The following is a 19935-nucleotide window of genomic DNA, read 5'->3' as shown; positions in this document are numbered from 1 at the left end:
GGGTGAGTTTGTTGGCAGTTAGCCACAGATGGACTTTATTAAGCTCAGTATTTACTGTGGCATTTAGAGCAAGGGGATCAGGACTGGAGTAAATGAAGGTTGTGTCGTCAGCAAATAGAATTGGTTTGAGGTGTTGGGAGGCATTTGGAAGGTCATTAATGTAGATGAGAAAGAGGAGAGGGCCAAGTATGCTGTCCTGGGGAACACCAATGTTGATGGGTAGGGTGGGAGAAATTGTATTATTCACAGAAACATATTGGAGCCTGTCAGTAAGGTAGGATTTGAGGTATTGTAGAGAGTATGTAGGTATTTGTAACTAGCTCATCAAAATTGTAACTTGCTTAGCTAAATGAATTGTGGGGATCAGTCCCTGCTTCTGTAACCCTTTCCATTACCGCCCACAATATGGGTATGGGGGTGTATAATAAATGATAACTCAGACACTGAAAAAGGTTCTTTCTATCGATCGACCCTGTGGCTCATTTGGGTACTAAGTTTCTACCTGTGTCCTCTTGTTGGCGTACCAGTCGTGCTCCCGTGATGGTGTACAAAAGTTACGTTAATTTAGCGATAGCTCTATAACAAATGTTCAAGAAATGTGTTAATATTTCATAAAAAAATTATCTACTACATAGAAATTTTACCTAAGGGCCACTATCTCTCTAATGCCCTTGACGAGAACAGGGAGCTGGCGGCTTGTCAAAGGTCCCCCACATTTGGCCTGATGATTTTATAAAGCTAGAAATTGGTATTTAGCAGTGTTTGGCATTTACAGTTTTGGCAGGTAGGCGGTTCCGTGGGTTTATAACTCTGCGGGTGAAAAAGCAACTGTTTTCAGTCCTACATTATGGCTTGTTGAGGTTAAAACCGTTGCTCCTTGTTCGAATTGCATCTGACCTTTTGAAGAAGTTGTCTGGATCAATATTCCCCAAATTGTTCAGTTTTTTAAATGGTTCGATGAGCTCAGCCTATCATGTCTGACTGTAAGCAAACTGTAAACTGTCTGTTTGCATTGTCGTTACCCCTGTGGCCCTCAACCGTTCCCACTTAGTTCTGGAAAGATTTTTGTCGCCCGGTGTTGAACTTTCTCTAAAGCAGCTGTGTCTTTCTGAAGATGAGGTCTCCGTGTCTGAGTGCAATAATCCAAATGGGGACACACCAGAGATTTATACAGTTGAATAATTGCCTTCTTTTCCTTGAAGTCAAAGGTTTGTCAAAGTCGGAGGCCGATTATATTGAAAATAAACGGTAAAAATATAGAGTTAATATATATAAATATTTAGGCATATATGTTTGCTATACCCATAAGAGTTTGGAAGCTGAGATGAACAGACTGTTGGATCAATGTCGGAAGAGATTACAACCTCTGAAAGCCTTGGCATGTTGTGGAAAGGGAGTCGATGATGATGAAGATTAAGCCACCCAAAAGGTGGCACGGGCATGAATAGCCCGTAAGTGGTGGCCCTTTTGAGCCATTACCAGTATCAAGAGCTGATACTGGAGATCTGTGGAGGTGCGACTGCACCCTGCGTGACGGGAGATGTCTCCCGTGTTAAAGAGGAATTGATTGATTGATGAAGATTAAGCCACCCAAAAGGTGGCACGGGCATGAATAGCCCGTAAGTGGTGGCCCTTTTGAGCCATTACTAGTATCAAGAGCTGATACTGGAGATCTGTGGAGGTGCGACTGCACCCTGCGTGACGGGAGATGTCTCCCGGACCAAATGGTGACCAGATGGTGGTGTGAAAAGGGAGTCCCTGTGCTACGAATGATATACTTGAGTACTGTAAGATCTCTTATTGATTATGCTGCACCTGTCATTTCTTGTTTTGGTAAAGGTAGGATGGGCAAGTTGGAGAAGGTACAAAATGAAGCCATGAGAATTATCTTAGGATGTCCAAGAAATGCTATGATTGAGATAATGAGAATGGAGTTGAATCTGAAGATTATTGGGGATAGAATTTCAGAGATAAATGTATTCTCTGCCATTAGATTAATGAGAGGAGGGGGAGCTAATGAATTAATCCTCTCAGTTCAAAAGGTCGGGAGTAATGAACAATGTATTACGGGCTATTCATGCTCCTGCCACCTCTTAGGTGGCTTAATCTTTATCAATCAATCTAAGAATGTATGATAAAGAAGAGAGCATATATGAGTACCTTATGCTCTAATGTTATAAAGAATGATGTTATTACAGAATGTATTGCTGTGCCTAAGAGACAATTCACACCACCATGCGAGGATTGTAATGTAGATGTAGTAATTATTCCCTTGCAAAAGAAAAAAAAGTATGTATGAGATAGGAGAGCTGAGGGCAACATATTATTGTATAATTAGAAAATTACCTAGAGAAAACACTCTACATGTGTATATTGTGATGGGTCAGTAGCTATGGAAGATGATGTGGATGGATGGATGATCCTGTGGAGGAGGATGTGGAGTCATTAGATTTAGGAAAGACTTGGGTAAATACTGGTTCAGTAACAGGGTTGTTGATTTGTGGAACCAATTACCGCGTAACGTGGTGGAGGTGGGGTCCCTCGATTATTTCAAGCGCGGATTGGACATGTATATGAGTGGGATTGGGTGATTATAGATAGGAGCTGCCTCGTATGGGCCAATAGGCCTTCTGCAGTTGCCCTTGTTCTTATGTTCTAATGTCTCGCAAAGCTCCTCTTTGCATTCCTTACGCGCCCCCATAGGAGCCTAAGCACGATATAGGAGTGGAAAAGTATGGTCAATAACTGGCTGATTGATTGAAGATTAAGCCACCCAAAAGGTGGCACGGGCATGAATAGCCCGTAAGTGGTGACCCTTTTGAGCCATTACCAGTATCAAGAGCTGATACTGGAGATCTGTGGAGGTGCGACTGCACCCTGCGTGACGGGAGATGTCTCCCGTGTTAAAGAGGAATTGATTGATTGATGAAGATTAAGCCACCCAAAAGGTGGCACGGGCATGAATAGCCCGTAAGTGGTGGCCCTTTTGAGCCATTACTAGTATCAAGAGCTGATACTGGAGATCTGTGGAGGTGCGACTGCACCCTGCGTGACGGGAGATGTCTCCCGGACCAAATGGTGACCAGATGGTGGTGTGAAAAGGGAGTCCCTGTGCTACGAATGATATACTTGAGTACTGTAAGATCTCTTATTGATTATGCTGCACCTGTCATTTCTTGTTTTGGTAAAGGTAGGATGGGCAAGTTGGAGAAGGTACAAAATGAAGCCATGAGAATTATCTTAGGATGTCCAAGAAATGCTATGATTGAGATAATGAGAATGGAGTTGAATCTGAAGATTATTGGGGATAGAATTTCAGAGATAAATGTATTCTCTGCCATTAGATTAATGAGAGGAGGGGGAGCTAATGAATTAATCCTCTCAGTTCAAAAGGTCGGGAGTAATGAACAATGTATTACGGGCTATTCATGCTCCTGCCACCTCTTAGGTGGCTTAATCTTTATCAATCAATCTAAGAATGTATGATAAAGAAGAGAGCATATATGAGTACCTTATGCTCTAATGTTATAAAGAATGATGTTATTACAGAATGTATTGCTGTGCCTAAGAGACAATTCACACCACCATGCGAGGATTGTAATGTAGATGTAGTAATTATTCCCTTGCAAAAGAAAAAAAAGTATGTATGAGATAGGAGAGCTGAGGGCAACATATTATTGTATAATTAGAAAATTACCTAGAGAAAACACTCTACATGTGTATATTGTGATGGGTCAGTAGCTATGGAAGATGATGTGGATGGATGGATGATCCTGTGGAGGAGGATGTGGAGTCTTTAGATTTAGGAAAGACTTGGGTAAATACTGGTTCAGTAACAGGGTTGTTGATTTGTGGAACCAATTACCGCGTAACGTGGTGGAGGTGGGGTCCCTCGATTATTTCAAGCGCGGATTGGACATGTATATGAGTGGGATTGGGTGATTATAGATAGGAGCTGCCTCGTATGGGCCAATAGGCCTTCTGCAGTTGCCCTTGTTCTTATGTTCTAATGTCTCGCAAAGCTCCTCTTTGCATTCCTTACGCGCCCCCATAGGAGCCTAAGCACGATATAGGAGTGGAAAAGTATGGTCAATAACTGGCTGATTGATTGAAGATTAAGCCACCCAAAAGGTGGCACGGGCATGAATAGCCCGTAAGTGGTGACCCTTTTGAGCCATTACCAGTATCAAGAGCTGATACTGGAGATCTGTGGAGGTGCGACTGCACCCTGCGTGACGGGAGATGTCTCCCGTGATACTGGCCTTGTGTAGTGTCTTTTATGTAGTATTGATATAAATAGGAGATGCGTTAGCAAGTTTGCAACTCATCTAGAATATTAGGAATTTAAAATAATTAATAATACTGAGGTTAAATTGATTTTATTTGTCTATCCAATAATACATTTAGATCAAACATATATTATGGTTCATTATAACTTGTTTCTGCAAAAGATAGTAGACACAAGAATGAATACTAAATATTAGTGCCTGAATATATTTTGGATATATGAAGACAAATTCGAATTCCTTTGATTTATTATTTGAAATTCCTGAGATTTATTATGTTTTCTTAGTTTACACTTCCCTAAACATCATTTTGATGACATTATGAGGTTCATAAGAACATAAGAACATAAGAACAAAGGTAACTGCAGAAGGCCTATTGGCCCATACGAGGCAGCTCCTATTCTATAACCACCCAATCCCACTCATATACTTGTCCAACCCGTGCTTGAAACAATCGAGGGACCCCACCTCCACAATGTTACGCGGCAATTGGTTCCACAAATCAACAACCCTGTTACTGAACCAGTATTTACCCAAGTCTTTCCTAAATCTAAACTTATCCAATTTATATCCATTGTTTCGTGTTCTGTCCTGTGTTGATACTTTTAATACCCTATTAATATCCCCCCGGTTATGTCCATTCATCCACTTGTAAACCTCTATCATGTCACCCCTAACTCTTCGCCTTTCCAGTGAATGCAACTTAAGCTTTGTTAATCTTTCTTCATATGAAAGATTTCTAATTTGGGGAATTAACTTAGTCATCCTACGCTGGACACGTTCAAGTGAATTTATATCCATTCTATAATATGGCGACCAAAACTGAACTGCATAATCTAAATGGGGCCTAACTAGAGCAAGATATAGCTTGAGAACCACACCAGGTGTCTTGTTACTAACGCTGCGATTAATAAATCCAAGTGTCCGATTTGCCTTATTACGAACATTTATGCATTGATCCTTTTGTTTTAAATTCTTACTAATCATAACTCCCAGATCCCTTTCGCAATCCGACTTCGCAATCACAACACCATCTAGCTCGTATCTTGTAACTCTATCATCATTACCTAACCTCAGAACTTTACATTTATCAGCATTAAACTGCATCTGCCAATCCTTTGACCATTTCAAAACCCTATCTAGATCAACTTGAAGTGATAGTGAGTCCTCCTCCGAATTAATTTCCCTACCGATTTTCGTATCATCGGCAAATTTGCAAATGTTGCTACTCAAACCTGAATCTAAATCATTTATATATATTATAAACAACAGAGGTCCCAGGACAGAGCCTTGAGGCACTCCACTTACAACATTTTCCCACTCTGACTTGATTCCATTTATACTAACTCTCTGTTTCCTTTGGTATAGCCATGCCCTAATCCAGCTTAATATAGCACCCCCAATACCATGAGACTCTATTTTTTTAATCAGTCTTTCATGTGGCACTGTATCAAAAGCTTTGCTAAAGTCAAGGTATACAACGTTCATTATAACTTGTTTCTGTAAGAGATAGTAGACTCAAGAATGGTTGCTAAGTATGAGTGCTTAGATATCTCTATGAATTCCTGAGTCTAGATTATGTTAGTTTACACTTTTTCCTTAACATCCTTTTGATACTTAAATAATTCATATAGATCCTTCTTGAAATTCATTTGAGATAGTTTTCCAACATCAGTTAGTTTTTGAAGTTTCTCGTTGATAAGTTTTATTTCTTCTAAACTATGATGCTTATAGAGTAGAGGATCCAAAACGGATTCCATTTTCTTATTAGCTTCGTCAATTTCAAGGCCCAAAAAAATGCCATCTACCAAAAGTTCCGCCATATCGCTCTCATTGGTCTCATCAAGGTCTTGTAAGGCACGAGAAATAAAATCAAGTGCTTTTTCTGTTAAATCCATTTTATCCTTATTCAAATTTTCCATTTTGGCTGATACTGGGTCTTCACTTTTTGTATTCTTCAATTTTCGTATGTTACCAATTCCGGAAGACAAATCGTAGCACATGTAGATAAGAACCGAAATTAAAATGAATATAACCGGCAAGAGGAACTTTCCCCGAAATGAAGTTCGTCTGTGCAACTTTCTGACGTTTGTCATCTTCGTCCGTCCGTGACTCTGACTTCGTCCGTCTGTGACTCTGGCTCTCTACTCCAGTAAATCCACGCGTCATTGCCTTATAAAGCCATGGGATTAGGTTAGGTGGATATTAACAAAGGTGGATATTAATTGGGTCAATTCTCAATCAAGTATCAACGCAAGATAGAACACGAAAGAATGAGTATAAATTGGATATATTTAGATTTAGGAAAACATGGGTAAATGCAGTTTCGATAACAGGGTTGTTGATTTGTGGAATCAATCACCGGGTAACAAAATAGCCTTAGAATCCCATGATTGTTTCAAGCATAGGTTAGACATTTAGTCGTGTTGTGAGCGTTTCTGAATATTGGAAACTTGTGCTCAACTTCTAAAGTGATTCAGTGCCTTTGCTTATCAAAGAAATGGCAAAGGAGGGTTGCCTAAGTGAAAGATTATCTTTTATAATGCAGAATATGAGAGTGAGGATACGAACATCGGAATGAAGATAACTGCAGAAGGCCTATTGGCCTGTACGAGGTAGTTGCTATTTAAGAAGAACAAAGGTAACTGCAGAAGGCCTATTGGCCCATACGAGGCAGCTCCTATTCTATAACCACCCAATCCCACTCATATACTTGTCCAACCCGTGCTTGAAACAATCGAGGGACCCCACCTCCACAATGTTACGCGGCAATTGGTTCCACAAATCAACAACCCTGTTACTGAACCAGTATTTACCCAAGTCTTTCCTAAATCTAAACTTATCCAATTTATATCCATTATTTCGTGTTCTGTCCTGTGTTGATACTTTTAATACCCTATTAATATCCCCCCGGTTATGTCCATTCATCCACTTGTAAACCTCTATCATGTCACCCCTAACTCTTCGCCTTTCCAGTGAATGTAACTTAAGCTTTGTTAATCTTTCTTCATATGAAAGATTTCTAATTTGGGGAATTAACTTAGTCATCCTACGCTGGACACGTTCAAGTGAATTTATATCCATTCTATAATATGGCGACCAAAACTGAACTGCATAATCTAAATGGGGCCTAACTAGAGCAAGATATAGCTTGAGAACCACACCAGGTGTCTTGTTACTAACGCTGCGATTAATAAATCCAAGTGTCCGATTTGCCTTGTTACGAACATTTATGCATTGATCCTTTTGTTTTAAATTCTTACTAATCATAACTCCCAGATCCCTTTCGCAATCACAACACCATCTAGCTCGTATCTTGTAACTCTATCATCATTACCTAACCTCAGAACTTTACATTTATCAGCATTAAACTGCATCTGCCAATCCTTTGACCATTTCAAAACCCTATCTAGATCAACTTGAAGTGATAGTGAGTCCTCCTCCGAATTAATTTCCCTACCGATTTTCGTATCATCGGCAAATTTGCAAATGTTGCTACTCAAACCTGAATCTAAATCATTTATATATATTATAAACAACAGAGGTCCCACAAACAACAGAGGTCCATTTATATCCACCCAATCTCACTCATATAAGAACATAAGAACATAGGCAACTGCAGAAGGCCTATTGGCCCATACGAGGCAGCTCCTATTTATAACTACCCAATCCCATTCATATACATGTCCAACCCATGCTTGAAACAATCGAGGGACCCCACCTCCACCACGTTACCCGGCAATTGGTTCCACAAATCAACAACCCTGTTACTGAACCAGTATTTACCCAAGTCTTTCCTAAATCTAAACTTATCCACTATCAACTCATATATATGTCTAAACTACTCATGAATCAATCAAAAGATCCTACGTCTATTGGGTTACGCGGCAATTTCATCCACAAATCAACAACCATGTAACCCAACCAGTATCGACCCATGTGTTTTCTTTATCTAAACTTATCAGTTTAGGCAGTTGATAGTGGTAAGGTTTGTGATGTTGTGTACCTTGACTTTAGCAAAGCTTCTGATACAGTGTTATATGAAAGACTGATTAAAAAGATAGAGGCTCATGGTATTGGGGGTTCTATATTATACTCGATTAGGGGATACTCGATTTTGGACATGTATATGAGTGGGATTGGATAGTTATAAATAGGAGCTGCCTCGTGTGGGCCAATAGGTCTTCTGCAGTTACCTTTGTTCTTATGTTCTTATACCTATACCAGAGGAAACAGAGAATTGGTATAAATGGTGTTAAGTCAAAGTGGGAAAATGTTTTAAGTGGAGGTCCTCAAGGCTCTGTCCTAGGACCTCTGTTATTCTTAATATATAAAAATGATTTTGATTCAGGTTCGAGTAGCAGCATTTGCAAATTTGCCGAGGATAAAAATATCGGGAGGGACGGAAATAAACACGAAAAAAGACTCACTATCACTTCAAGGCGGTTTAAATAGGGTTTGGAAATGGACAAAAGATTGGCTGGTGGAGTTTAATGCTGACAAATGTAAGGTTTTGAGGCTGGGAAATGATGATAGAGTAGCAAGATACGAGCTGGATGGTGTTGAGACTCCGAGGTTGGATTACGAAAGGGATCTGGGAGTTATGATTAGTAAGAATTTAAAACAGAAAAATCATTGCACAAAGGTTCGTAATATGTCAATTAGGATATTAAGAACATAAAAACATAAGAATAAAGGTAACTGCAGAAGGCCTATTGGCCCATACGAGGCAGCTCCTATTTATAACTACCCAATCCCACTCATATACATGTCCAACCCGCTCTTGAAACAATCGAGGGATCCCACCTCCACCATGTTACGCGGCAATTGGTTCCACAGATCAACAACCCTGTTACTGAACCAGTATTTACCCAAGTCTTTCCTAAATCTAAACTTATCCAATTTATACCCATTGTTTCGTGTTCTTACTTTTGATACTTTTAATACCCTATTAATATCCCCTTTGTTATGTCCATTCATCCACTTGTAAACTTCTATCATGTCACCCCTAACTCTTCGCCTTTCCAGTGAATGCAACTTAAGCTTTGTTAATCTTTCTTCATATGAAAGATTTCTAATTTGGGGAATTAACTTAGTCATCCTACACTGGACACGTTCAAGTGAATTTATATCCATTCTATAATACGGCGACCAAAACTGAACTGCATAATCTAAATGGGGCCTAACCAGAGCAAGATTTTATAGAATTAATTGACGATTGTTTTCTTACCCAACACATTAAGGAACCAACGAGGGAAAATAATATTTTAGATTTAGTGCTAACTAACAGGGAAACACAGATTAATGACATAGAAATCCGGAGTGAACTAGGGAACAGTTATCACAAAGAAATCAGATTTAGTATAGTGTTATCTTTCACTGTGTAATCTTACATATAGAATAAGGTAGCAGCACATTGCTGTGTATAACTACAAAAGCGTGTTAATAAAAACACAAAAAAATCCCGTTTTTGACTCCTGTGAGACAAGAATAATGGGTAACATACAGCTAGCTCTTAATACCCTATAATCCCTCATGCAGAATACGGTAGCAACATATACCGCTGTGCGCCAAAGCTTGTTAACAACTACGAAAAAAATCGAATCTTTCCAGCACCAATTAGAGGCCGGTAAACACATTGGACAAATCTTACTGAAGCGACCATACGAGTCATAAATACTCATACTCCGCCCAAGTAAAACAGAAACAAGCAACATTTAGTGGGCCAGCCAGAGGCTTAGGGCCTGCGCAGTGGGCCAGCCAGAGGCTTAGGGCCCGCCCAGTGGGCCAGCCAGAGGCTTAGGGCCCGCGCAGGAATATCCCTGAAAAAAAAGAGGTCGGTATATTTGGGTTACATAATAGGCCCCTAAACTGTAAGATTTCAACCTCCGCCCACAGGATGGTCGTAGGAGGGTGACATAAAGAACAATCAGCATATATAATATATCCGCCAGTATAAACGTTTCCGGTGGAAGATGTATATGTGTGTGAGGATGCATGAGTAATGTGAAAATACCGGTCGTTCACCACCACTGCTCACGCCACAGCGTCCAAGAAGTCAGTATTCAACAAATTAAATTAAAGTAACATCAGTGAATGTTGCTCTTGTAACCGAGTACTAAAATGCATTAATATTTTTGTTTCTATTCTTATTATGTTCATTAATTATTATTACTAAACACGGCAAACTATGAAACCCGAATTGTAGCATTTGGTATAAAAAATATAGCTGCTCACATATAAGAATTTTTGGATAAAAGTATTATGATGAACATTGTATAATGTTAATAATATATATATATCCAGTATATTAATTTTTCGAATGACCTTATTATATTTTATTTATATATAATATATATAAATATCTAGGCCACCACTTCTACCAAAGGAGTCGATAGTTTTCCATCAATTTTATTTCCAGGAACTATGGTATTATTTTGAATCATTTAAAAAGTAGATTAATTTTGTATTAGAGAATCTAACCGTATTATAATAATTTTGATATATTAATGGCATAAGGTGATGCAAGAGATGTAAGAGAGACGTTAGCGAGGTGCGCTTGGCGAGGCTCGCCTGGTCCCCCGCCGCCGCCGCCGCCTGGTGGCCGACTCCAGCACCACGCCGCCGAGGTAAACAATTTTGAACATGCCAGTGATATTTTTGATCCGTGAGTTGCGGTGAGGTGACATGTGCATATCGAAACATTTGTGTTAGTTTCTTGAAGAGTCGAAGAACGCAGTGAATGAAAAATACCGAGACAATATGTTAAAGTGCGATTATTTTGTATAAAAAAGGTGAAGTTGACAGGTGGAGGCTCGTCAAGTCACGTCTGAGTAGAGACTAATGTTTCCTGTCATGAGATGATAATTAACTGCCATGAGTTGATAATTAGCGGTGTATAGTACCCAGGGAAATAAGACCGCCGCCATGTTCCGCTCTGCGTGTGACTACCTGGCCAGCAAGGCTGGCCTGGACGTGAGTACAGACAACGTCAGTGATGAGGACTCCTCTAAAGAGAATTCTTTAATCAATTACCAAACTCAGTACCCATCACTGACCATGCCTAAGGAGTCTCCTGGGGTGACCTCTCCGTGGGGTCACACCCTCACCCCGAGGAATGTGACCCCGGCACACACCCCTCCGACGGCTCTGCAGCAGAGGTTGATGCTGGATAGGACCCCGTCTCCGGCCACGGCTCCTAAACAGAATGTTCCTTGGAATGATTTAAGGTAAGATTGCATATAAGATTTTGTGGAGTTATCACATTAATTTTTGCTTGCGGTAAAGTCTGTGCTTCATTTTTTAATATGTATTTTGGTCGGACCCCGTCCCCAGCTCCTAAACAGAACGTTCCTTGGAATGATTTAAGGTAAGATTGTATCTAAGATTTGGTGGAGTTATCACATTAATTTTTGCTTGTGGTAAAGTCTGTGCTTCATTTTTGAAAATATGGTCTGGTTATGTTGGACCGATTGTGGCGTATATTTTTTTTCGTGTTATGTTCACAGTTGTGTAGGAAAACTGGTGGTTGCTAGTTTTATGTAACATAAATAGAACTTCCAGAGTTAAAAAAATCTACCCTAACCTCATACTGTTCATTAGGTATTCATTAAAATTATTAACAATAATGGCTGGCTATGGCTACACCTGGCTGGCTACAGCTGCTACTGGTGGACTATGGCTGTCTGACTTCAGCTGACTGGCTGTGGTTGTCTAGCTTCATCTGACTGGCTGGGGCTAAGGCTGGCTGGGGCTGTCTGGCTAGAGCTAAGGCTGGCTGGGGCTGGCTGATTTAGATGGCTGGCTGGGGCTGGCTGGCTGGAGCTAAGGCTGGCTGGGACTAACACGGGCTGGAGCTGGCTGGCTTCAGCTGGCTGGCTTCAGCTGGCTGGCTGGGGCTACAAGACCTTAAGGTTGAGCCTGGCCTCAGGCTGGGCTCGGGGAATAGAACTACATACTCCCAAAACCCTCTCCAGGTATACTCCAGGTAAGGTCCTTTCCTCATTTTGGCAGTGACCAAATTTCTATGTTAAACATCCACATACAGTGCTGGGAAGTGTAATGTCTCGCTACTGTATACCAAAGTCATTGATCAGGCAGCACCATATGGCTGCTGCTTGATTATTTAGTTACCGCATCTATGATTATCAAAATTACAACTTCAGTAATTCATGTCTCCATGGTGGAAAGACTTGAAAGATAGTTACCTCATTGTGTATGGTCTTGTATAGACTAAATTAAGAGAAAACTAATTTATAGAAATATTATGAAAATTTAAGGACTTTGCCAGTGTTACTTGGTAGAGGACAACAGTTTCATGTTGTTTATTGTCTTTTGGTGAGATCCGCTTCCCCCTGATCCTGTCACAACTGACCATACCACCTATGTACTCGTTGTTTCTGATTGTCATGTTCTGCAGTTATGATTCAGGAATAGTCTGACACCAAAATGTTGCATTTGAGCATTTAGTGTTCATTTAAATGAAAACAGAGTTTGTTTTAGGAGGCCAGATACAATGAAAAGGAGCAGGGAACATGTGTAGGGAAGAGTTGAGTATACCGCATCTCCATGTACAGTATTGCATATAATTTATAACAAAACCCAGTTAGCAAGATATGCCTATCATTTTGTATAATCGGCTTTGAGTACGTATGATGTGATACACAGTACAGTAATTTATCTAACTTCTTTAGATGTAACCGAGGTACAGTACAATCTCGATTCAACGCACTATATAGGACCAACCCCGGTTCGTTGCAGGGTTGGCTTTGTTGCAACAGGTGACCTTCAGGAGGCATTTGCATCAGTCTTTTTTTTTCTTTTCTTGTAAACAATATAAATGGTTTATCACATATACTGTACTATATATTACTACTCTACTAACAAATACTGTGTTAGTTTTTATTTACCTTACTGTTGGAGTCATGTCCATCATAATTTCTGATGGAGTTGTGAATACTGTATAGCAAATACGTACTATACTGTATTATGTCGTTAGCACTGTATTGATTAAGTAGTTCTGCTGTATGTTGAGTACTACAATACAGTATGAAAATTATTGTACACTAAAATTACTACAACCTTAATTTTAATACTTTAACACCATGTTCTTAAATTTAAGGCTTGTTCTATCTGTACACTCCTCGCACGATGTTCTTAGATGTTTGCGTCAGGTTTGCTGGTGCTCGTTGCTGCTGTGTTTGCTTCAACTGCTTCACTCGCAGATAAAGCTAACGGCACTGTGTGCCTACTGTATTAACGCAGACTAAGTCTATACACCCTACAGTAGGCTGGTGTTTAAGCCAGATCCAGTAACATAAATTTCTCTCAAATATTGGATTTATATCAAATTATATATTTTTGGGTTATATATTTAGTATATATAGGTCACTGAACTATGGTGACGAAATCAAACGAAACACGCATGGTGCTGTGTGTACACGGATATAGATATAGATCCGTCCACTTGCGCTGGAGTAATTGTGCCAATAATATAAATAATTTCTCAAATAGCAGATGCCTATCATCTTACAGTATATTTTTGGTTTTATTTAGTTTAGTTTACCTAGGATAATAAAGAGCTATTAAAACACTGGTTTTAGAAATGATTTATTAATCTGAAACTTTCAAAGTCACTGAACTATGATGACACAGACGAAAGTGAGTGAAACCTCACTGTACAGTATTCCCTTATCTGTCCACCCTCACTCATCTTATTTCATCACGGAAAATGTATATAAGATGATGTTAACACATTTAAAATCATGGAAACACCGTCGTTTACTTGTGTGAACCACTCTGGCTGCTGTTTGGTTAATATGCTTCACTTGTGTGGACCATTCTGGCTGGTGTTTGGTTCATATGGTTCACTTGTTGTGTTTTCCACTTTTGTGATCTAACTTGTCATATGAAGGAATTATTAATTGTAACCTGAGATAGAATGGGAAAGTTTTCCACCAGTCTGTGAACTCTGTCCCAACATTGTAAGCAAATCTGCACATTTCCCACTTTGGTGAACCAGAGTATGCAGAACCAGGTGAGTAGATCCAGCCAGAAAAGTGTGCGACCTAGCCAGAAATTCGCCGAATCGGGGGTATGTTGAATCAAGTTGTACTGTATTTGGATTAATGTAGTTTTTCTTATAAATAATTAGTTAGAAGACTACTGTACTTACCATAGTTGGTGAGGCCGAAAGTATAAACTTTGTAGTGTTTCCAATTAACCTTAAATTTTCTCATTAACCTACACCTTTCTTCTTTTGTTTAATTTCAGCTTCGCTGCAGAAGTGGTGAGTCCTGGCTTTGCCAGCCGTGTAGTAAGGGAGGCTCAATCCCAGACCATGAATGCCAGAAGCCCATCAGAAAATCGAAGGCAGTATCCAACAGGTTAGTTGAGAGATCTGTATCTTGTTTTGCAAATCAGGAGTATGAGCGACTGTATGAGGAAGTTGATAGAATAAAAAAAAAAAAAAAGGAAATTTTGGCCTAGGATGTACCTTACCTTGAGGTTACCTTGAGGTGCTTCCGGGGCTTAGCGTCCCTGCGGCCCGGTCGTCGACCAGGCCTCCTAGTAAGAATATTTTGCATGTGTTTACATACATGGGTGGAAGTGTGTGTGCTAGAATGACACAGACATGCAGATAGACAAACATGCTGTGTAGTGCAGTACTGTATATAATGTTTAGATAATTTTATTACCCATCTTAAAACCACAAAGTAATGAAAATACTGTACAGTAATGACAATTTTAACCTGTAACAAATATAAATACTGTATAACACTTGGTTATGCTACAGCATTAAGCATGCAAAGGGTTAAAATACAAAATAACAAGAAAAATACAACTGACCTTCATACCAGTCATATTTGACAATTATTTGTTATGGTTGCTTCAGTTGGGAAGGAAAACAATGACAAAACAAAAGAGGATTAAGGAACACTGTTAGCTTAGTGTATAAATGGTGTCTTTAGAACAGTGTTTTTCATCTAGGGTTCCATGGAATCCCAAGGTAACTAGGAGGTTCCGCAAGAGATATGTTGTGATAAATAAGCTAATTCTAATCATATGCAAATGTATTTTTAAGTAATTTTTGTGTTTAATTTTTCTCATAAAACCAGTATCAAGAGCAAAGACAGAAATCATCTACTTTCAGTTGACAATGAAATATGTGTGTGTCTGTGTGTTTATCTAAAGTACAACCTGGAATTATTTAAATGGTACAAAAGGTTAAGAAACACTGGTTTAAGTGAATCTGAGTAGTGAATTTTGACTTGTAAATGGGTTGACTAATAAATACTCAAAGTAGTAGACAGTAGGCATCCTTCAGTCTCTGCAGACTATGGAGTTGCTCTCTGGTTGCTCTCCAGGGCGCAAAGCCTGGGTAGGTCGATATGGAGGAGAAGCTGTTACCCATGCAGCAGGTCCCTCCTCTCCACGTTGCTGAAATTATCTGATGGAAAGGCAAATGCCAATACACACGATTCCAGCACTGTTGCAGGAGCTGCCAGAGCGAGGTCGAAATTGACAACGAACTGTCTTAGGGGCTCCAACTCCGTATTTTTCCTCGAGGTTGACTCCTGAAGTCTTTCCCAAAAAATGGGTATGGCCGCAAGGCAGCGGAGGTTTAGAATCAGGGTTTTCCTTCCCCTAGATGAGTTGCCTTCCCAGGCTAGCGAGTCCCATCTACCCGGAGCAGCTGGTTTTAAGGGGCCAGAGGCACGTCCTCGCCCCTTCTTCTATCACTAAAAGCAGTTCTGCCGGACATAGAGACTAAGCCACCCGTGCAGGCCAGGAGTTGGGCTTAGTTGTCAGAGGCTATTTGAGACGCATGTCGTACGGGAGCGTTTTATAGGTCATGGGAGCTCGTCCCCCCCATTACCTCCCCTGGCTATGACAACCCTTGGAACCTAAATACTCAAAGTATTTTCATCATATTTGAGTATGTTAAACTCTAATGACTAATATTCAGTACTCTTAGAGATGTGTGCTGTTGTCATTTTTGTTCATTTTTTGTAACCCTTAAAATAATAAGTTCAAGTGTTAGAGGTACAGTACTTGGCTATATCACGGATACAGTGGTACCTTCGTTTACGATCCTAATCTGTTTTCAGAGATGCGTCGTCAACCAAATATTTTTCAACCAAAATGACCGTTTCCTTAAGAAATAATGCAAATTGAATTAATCCGTTCCACTCCCAAAAATATTAAAAATACATTTTATACCGAATAACGCTACAGTACAGTATGTATATCTTCCCTTGGATGAGGACTCTTGTTGGCGCATGGAAGATGGTGAGGAGGAGTGGAGGAGAGGTGTTAGTGTTTGGATGGGGAGTCCCCCGTCCATTATATCATCAGGCAGTGATGACTTTTCTGGGGTACACTCTCATACTTTTTGCCTGCATACCATTAGGACCTGTTTGTGGCTCAGCTTCTTTTTCTCACTAAAAACCTGCCTAGCAACACTTGTTTTTCCCATCGTTGTAACACGGTGAGACATCACATTGTCATTAAAAAGGTTAACACAACAGGCTGCTACAGCTTGATTTGGATGAGCCTTTTTGACAAAAGTTTGCATTTCTTCCCATATTGTACATCATTTCTTAATTGTTGAGGATACTCTACTCCCTCCTCCTTCCCTTAAGAAAATTTCCTCAGCCATCTCATGTTGCTGCTCCTTGTGAAGGGCTAGGAGTTCGTCAGTGGTCAGTTCTTCGCTGTGTTCCTCCGCCAACTCCTCCACATTAGTACCATTTATCTCCAAGTCCAATTGCCGGCCCAGAGAAACAATTTCCTCAACAAGAGGCACTTCAGGTTCAGGCTCATACCCCTCAAAGTCTCATTCTGCAACACACACGGGCCACAATTTTCTCCAGCCAGAGATCATGGTTCTTAATCACTTCTTGCCAGGCTGTCTATGAGTTTTAAAGCACAAAAAATGTTAAAATTGTTTTTTCCAGAGCTCTCTGAGGGTGAGGTTTGTGACATCCGTCACTTCGACACATCTCTGAAAAAGTGCCCTACTATAAAGTTTCTTAAAATTGGAAATGATTTTCTGGTCCATAGGCTGAATTAGAGGAGTGGTGTTGGGAGGAAGGAACTTTACTGTAACAAAACTAAATTCCTCCAACAATGAATCCTCCAAGCCTGGAGGATGAGCAGGAGCATTGTCGAGAAGCAGGGCTTTGAGTGGCAAACTGTTCTCTTGCAGATATTTTTTGATGGAAGGGCAAACCACTTCATTCACCCACTCGGTAAAAAAATGGCCTTGTCACCATGCCTTACTATTAGCCCTCCACATCACACACACTTTGTTTTTCTGTACATTATATTTTTGAAAACTCTTGGATTTTCAGAATGATACACAAGCAAGAGTTTAATTTTCAAATTGCCACTCACATTACCACACAGTACAAGAGTTAGCCTACCTTTTATAGGCTTGTGTCCAGGCAATGACTTCTCCTTTTTTCCAGAATAGCCCTGTTTTGTCACAATTAACCACTTGTTGTGGTAGATATCCCGCTACAAAATCTTTCAGTCGCTGGATTGTCTGAGCTGGCACCCTCCTCATGCCTCACAACACTATGAATGCCACTTATTTTTTTAAAGTTCTCTAACCATCCCCTGTTTGCCTTAAACTCTTTCGCATTTGCATCACATGTTCCAGGGTTTTTTTTCTTATCAGATCTTCATGCACCATCCTTGCTTTTTCACAAATGATAGCCTCTGAAACACTATCACCTGCTAACTGCTTGTTGTTTATCCAAATTGATAGCCACTTTTCTACATCTTCAAGTGTTTGTGTCCTTTGTTTCGGGATTGTTGTTACGCCTTTTGCCACTTAGCACTCATAATGTTCTTTGTCTTAGCAATTACGGTGGATATCGTTGACATGGATTTCTTGTACTGCCTAGCTAGTTCAACCACCCTCATACCATTTTCATGTTTATGAATGATTTCTTGTTTTTCCTCTATGGTCATCCTCACAATTGTTTTCTTAACTTGAATTTTACCACTGACATTCTTTTTCCATGGCATGATATATAATAAGAACTTTATGTTAAATTAAAAGCAAAGAAGCAGGCAAACACTATTCTTCACAAAGAATTCACGCGCAGCCGCAGTCGCCACTACACGGGATGCACACTGGCGCACCAAACAGTGCCTTGGCGCACCTCCAGCACCACGCGCTCGTTCGACCCATACGCGTGCGAACAGACGTCATCTCCCAAGTAAACCGTCGTGTACCAATTCATAATTTTATGACGAATTTGACATCGTTTTCCAAACAATCGTCTTCTAGGGGCAGGCATCAACTAAGGTTCCACTGTATCTGTAATGTTCGAGTTATTGTTCTCCTGTAGAATTTACATATGCTATGGAATATACAATAATTACTTTTTTTTTTTTTATGCAGCACAAGAGAGATTTGTTAGAGCTGGGGTCCTTCCAAATGTCTGCTTAAATGGCCGTACAAAAGCAGTTTTAACACCTCGAAGAACTCCCACTGCACCACTTCTTCCATTAGGCCGTTCCTCATCATCAACATTCTCCTCGTCCCTTTCTTCAGATTTTCTCACTTCTACAACTCCAAGGTAAGTGTAGAGCAGCATCTTTTATTATACATCATATAAACCAAATTTAATCAGTTATTCTATACTGTACATGACACACACACAACAGAATAGACACTTCATTAAAGCTAAACCTTGAAGTCTTTTAACAGATCAAGGGACTTGAATTACCCATAGCACTGTAGATCCCCACATGGAGTCACTCCAACAAATGTGGATATAAACTGTTTACCACACTGCCGTGGATGTAAAGAGTCATTCTCCTGGGTACTAGGAGCCTCGACCACTTGACCTCCTGCACGGGAGACAGTTGCTCTATTAACTGCTCTGTTGAGCTAGTCTCAAAAGGGAAGGATTCCAAGGCAACTAACTGCTACCCAGTGGAACTTGCCTTCTCCTGGCTGCAACTCGAGTACAGGAGAATTAGGTGATTCATGCCCGAGTCATACCTGTAAATGGTTTTGTGTGAAAGTTTATATGACTCAGGGCATGGATCCCCTAACTCTCCTGTGCTCAAGTGGCAGCCCAGGAAAGGCAAGTTCCATTGGGTAGCAGTTAGTTGCCTTGGATGCCTTCCCTTTTTTGGCTAGCCTTGTAGCATTTGATGGAGCGACTGTGTCCCGTACTGGTGGTTAGGTGTTTGAGAATCCTAGTGCCCAGGCGAATGAAATGTGCATACATTTATTTGATGTATACTGGCAGCAGGTTTTCTTTTATGCATGTCTCATTGAATATGACAGCATAATCTGTATTTACTATTTTCTGATTTAGGGCTTCTATCCCTCTTACTAATGCTCTTGCATCAGGGTTCAGCTGGAAGAGAAGTTCACCAAAAGTCATGTTGTTTTTCAAGGTGAAGAAAAGAATTGAATAACTGAAGAATATATTACACTTATTATAAATTCGCACGACGTTTTGAACCTACATGGTTCATTCTCAAGTGATGTTACAGTCCAGAACATTATATTTTATACTAATAGCGGGCCAGGTGAATACAAATAGATCGAACAATGGGGTCAGGTGTAAACGAAGGTGTTCCTACAGCATTGTTACTTATATTATTTGAAAAAAAAAAA

At 40.1% G+C, this 19935-nt stretch overlaps 1 protein-coding gene across 2 annotated transcripts in view; it reads left to right on the top strand.

Annotated features, from left to right (window-relative positions):
• Positions 1 to 10857: 10857 nt before the first annotated feature.
• The window catches only part of LOC123757225 (uncharacterized), a 45633-nt gene continuing 36555 nt past the window's right edge, over positions 10858 to 19935 (top strand). Inside the window, exons 1-3 of one of the 2 annotated variants that reach the window (XM_045740716.2) lie at positions 10858 to 11515; positions 14559 to 14671; positions 18703 to 18880. In XM_045740716.2, coding sequence (XP_045596672.2) covers positions 11214 to 11515; positions 14559 to 14671; positions 18703 to 18880 — 593 coding nt within the window. In that variant the 5' untranslated portion in view covers positions 10858 to 11213. Of the gene's footprint in view, positions 11516 to 11578; positions 11656 to 14558; positions 14672 to 18702; positions 18881 to 19935 lie in introns of those variants that run through there. The other variant, XM_069323755.1, reaches the window with a different exon arrangement.

Source organism: Procambarus clarkii, chromosome 13 (assembly GCF_040958095.1).
Source record: "Procambarus clarkii isolate CNS0578487 chromosome 13, FALCON_Pclarkii_2.0, whole genome shotgun sequence".
NCBI classification, from domain to species: domain Eukaryota; kingdom Metazoa; phylum Arthropoda; class Malacostraca; order Decapoda; family Cambaridae; genus Procambarus; species Procambarus clarkii.
This window is presented reverse-complemented; position numbering and strand designations above follow the sequence as displayed.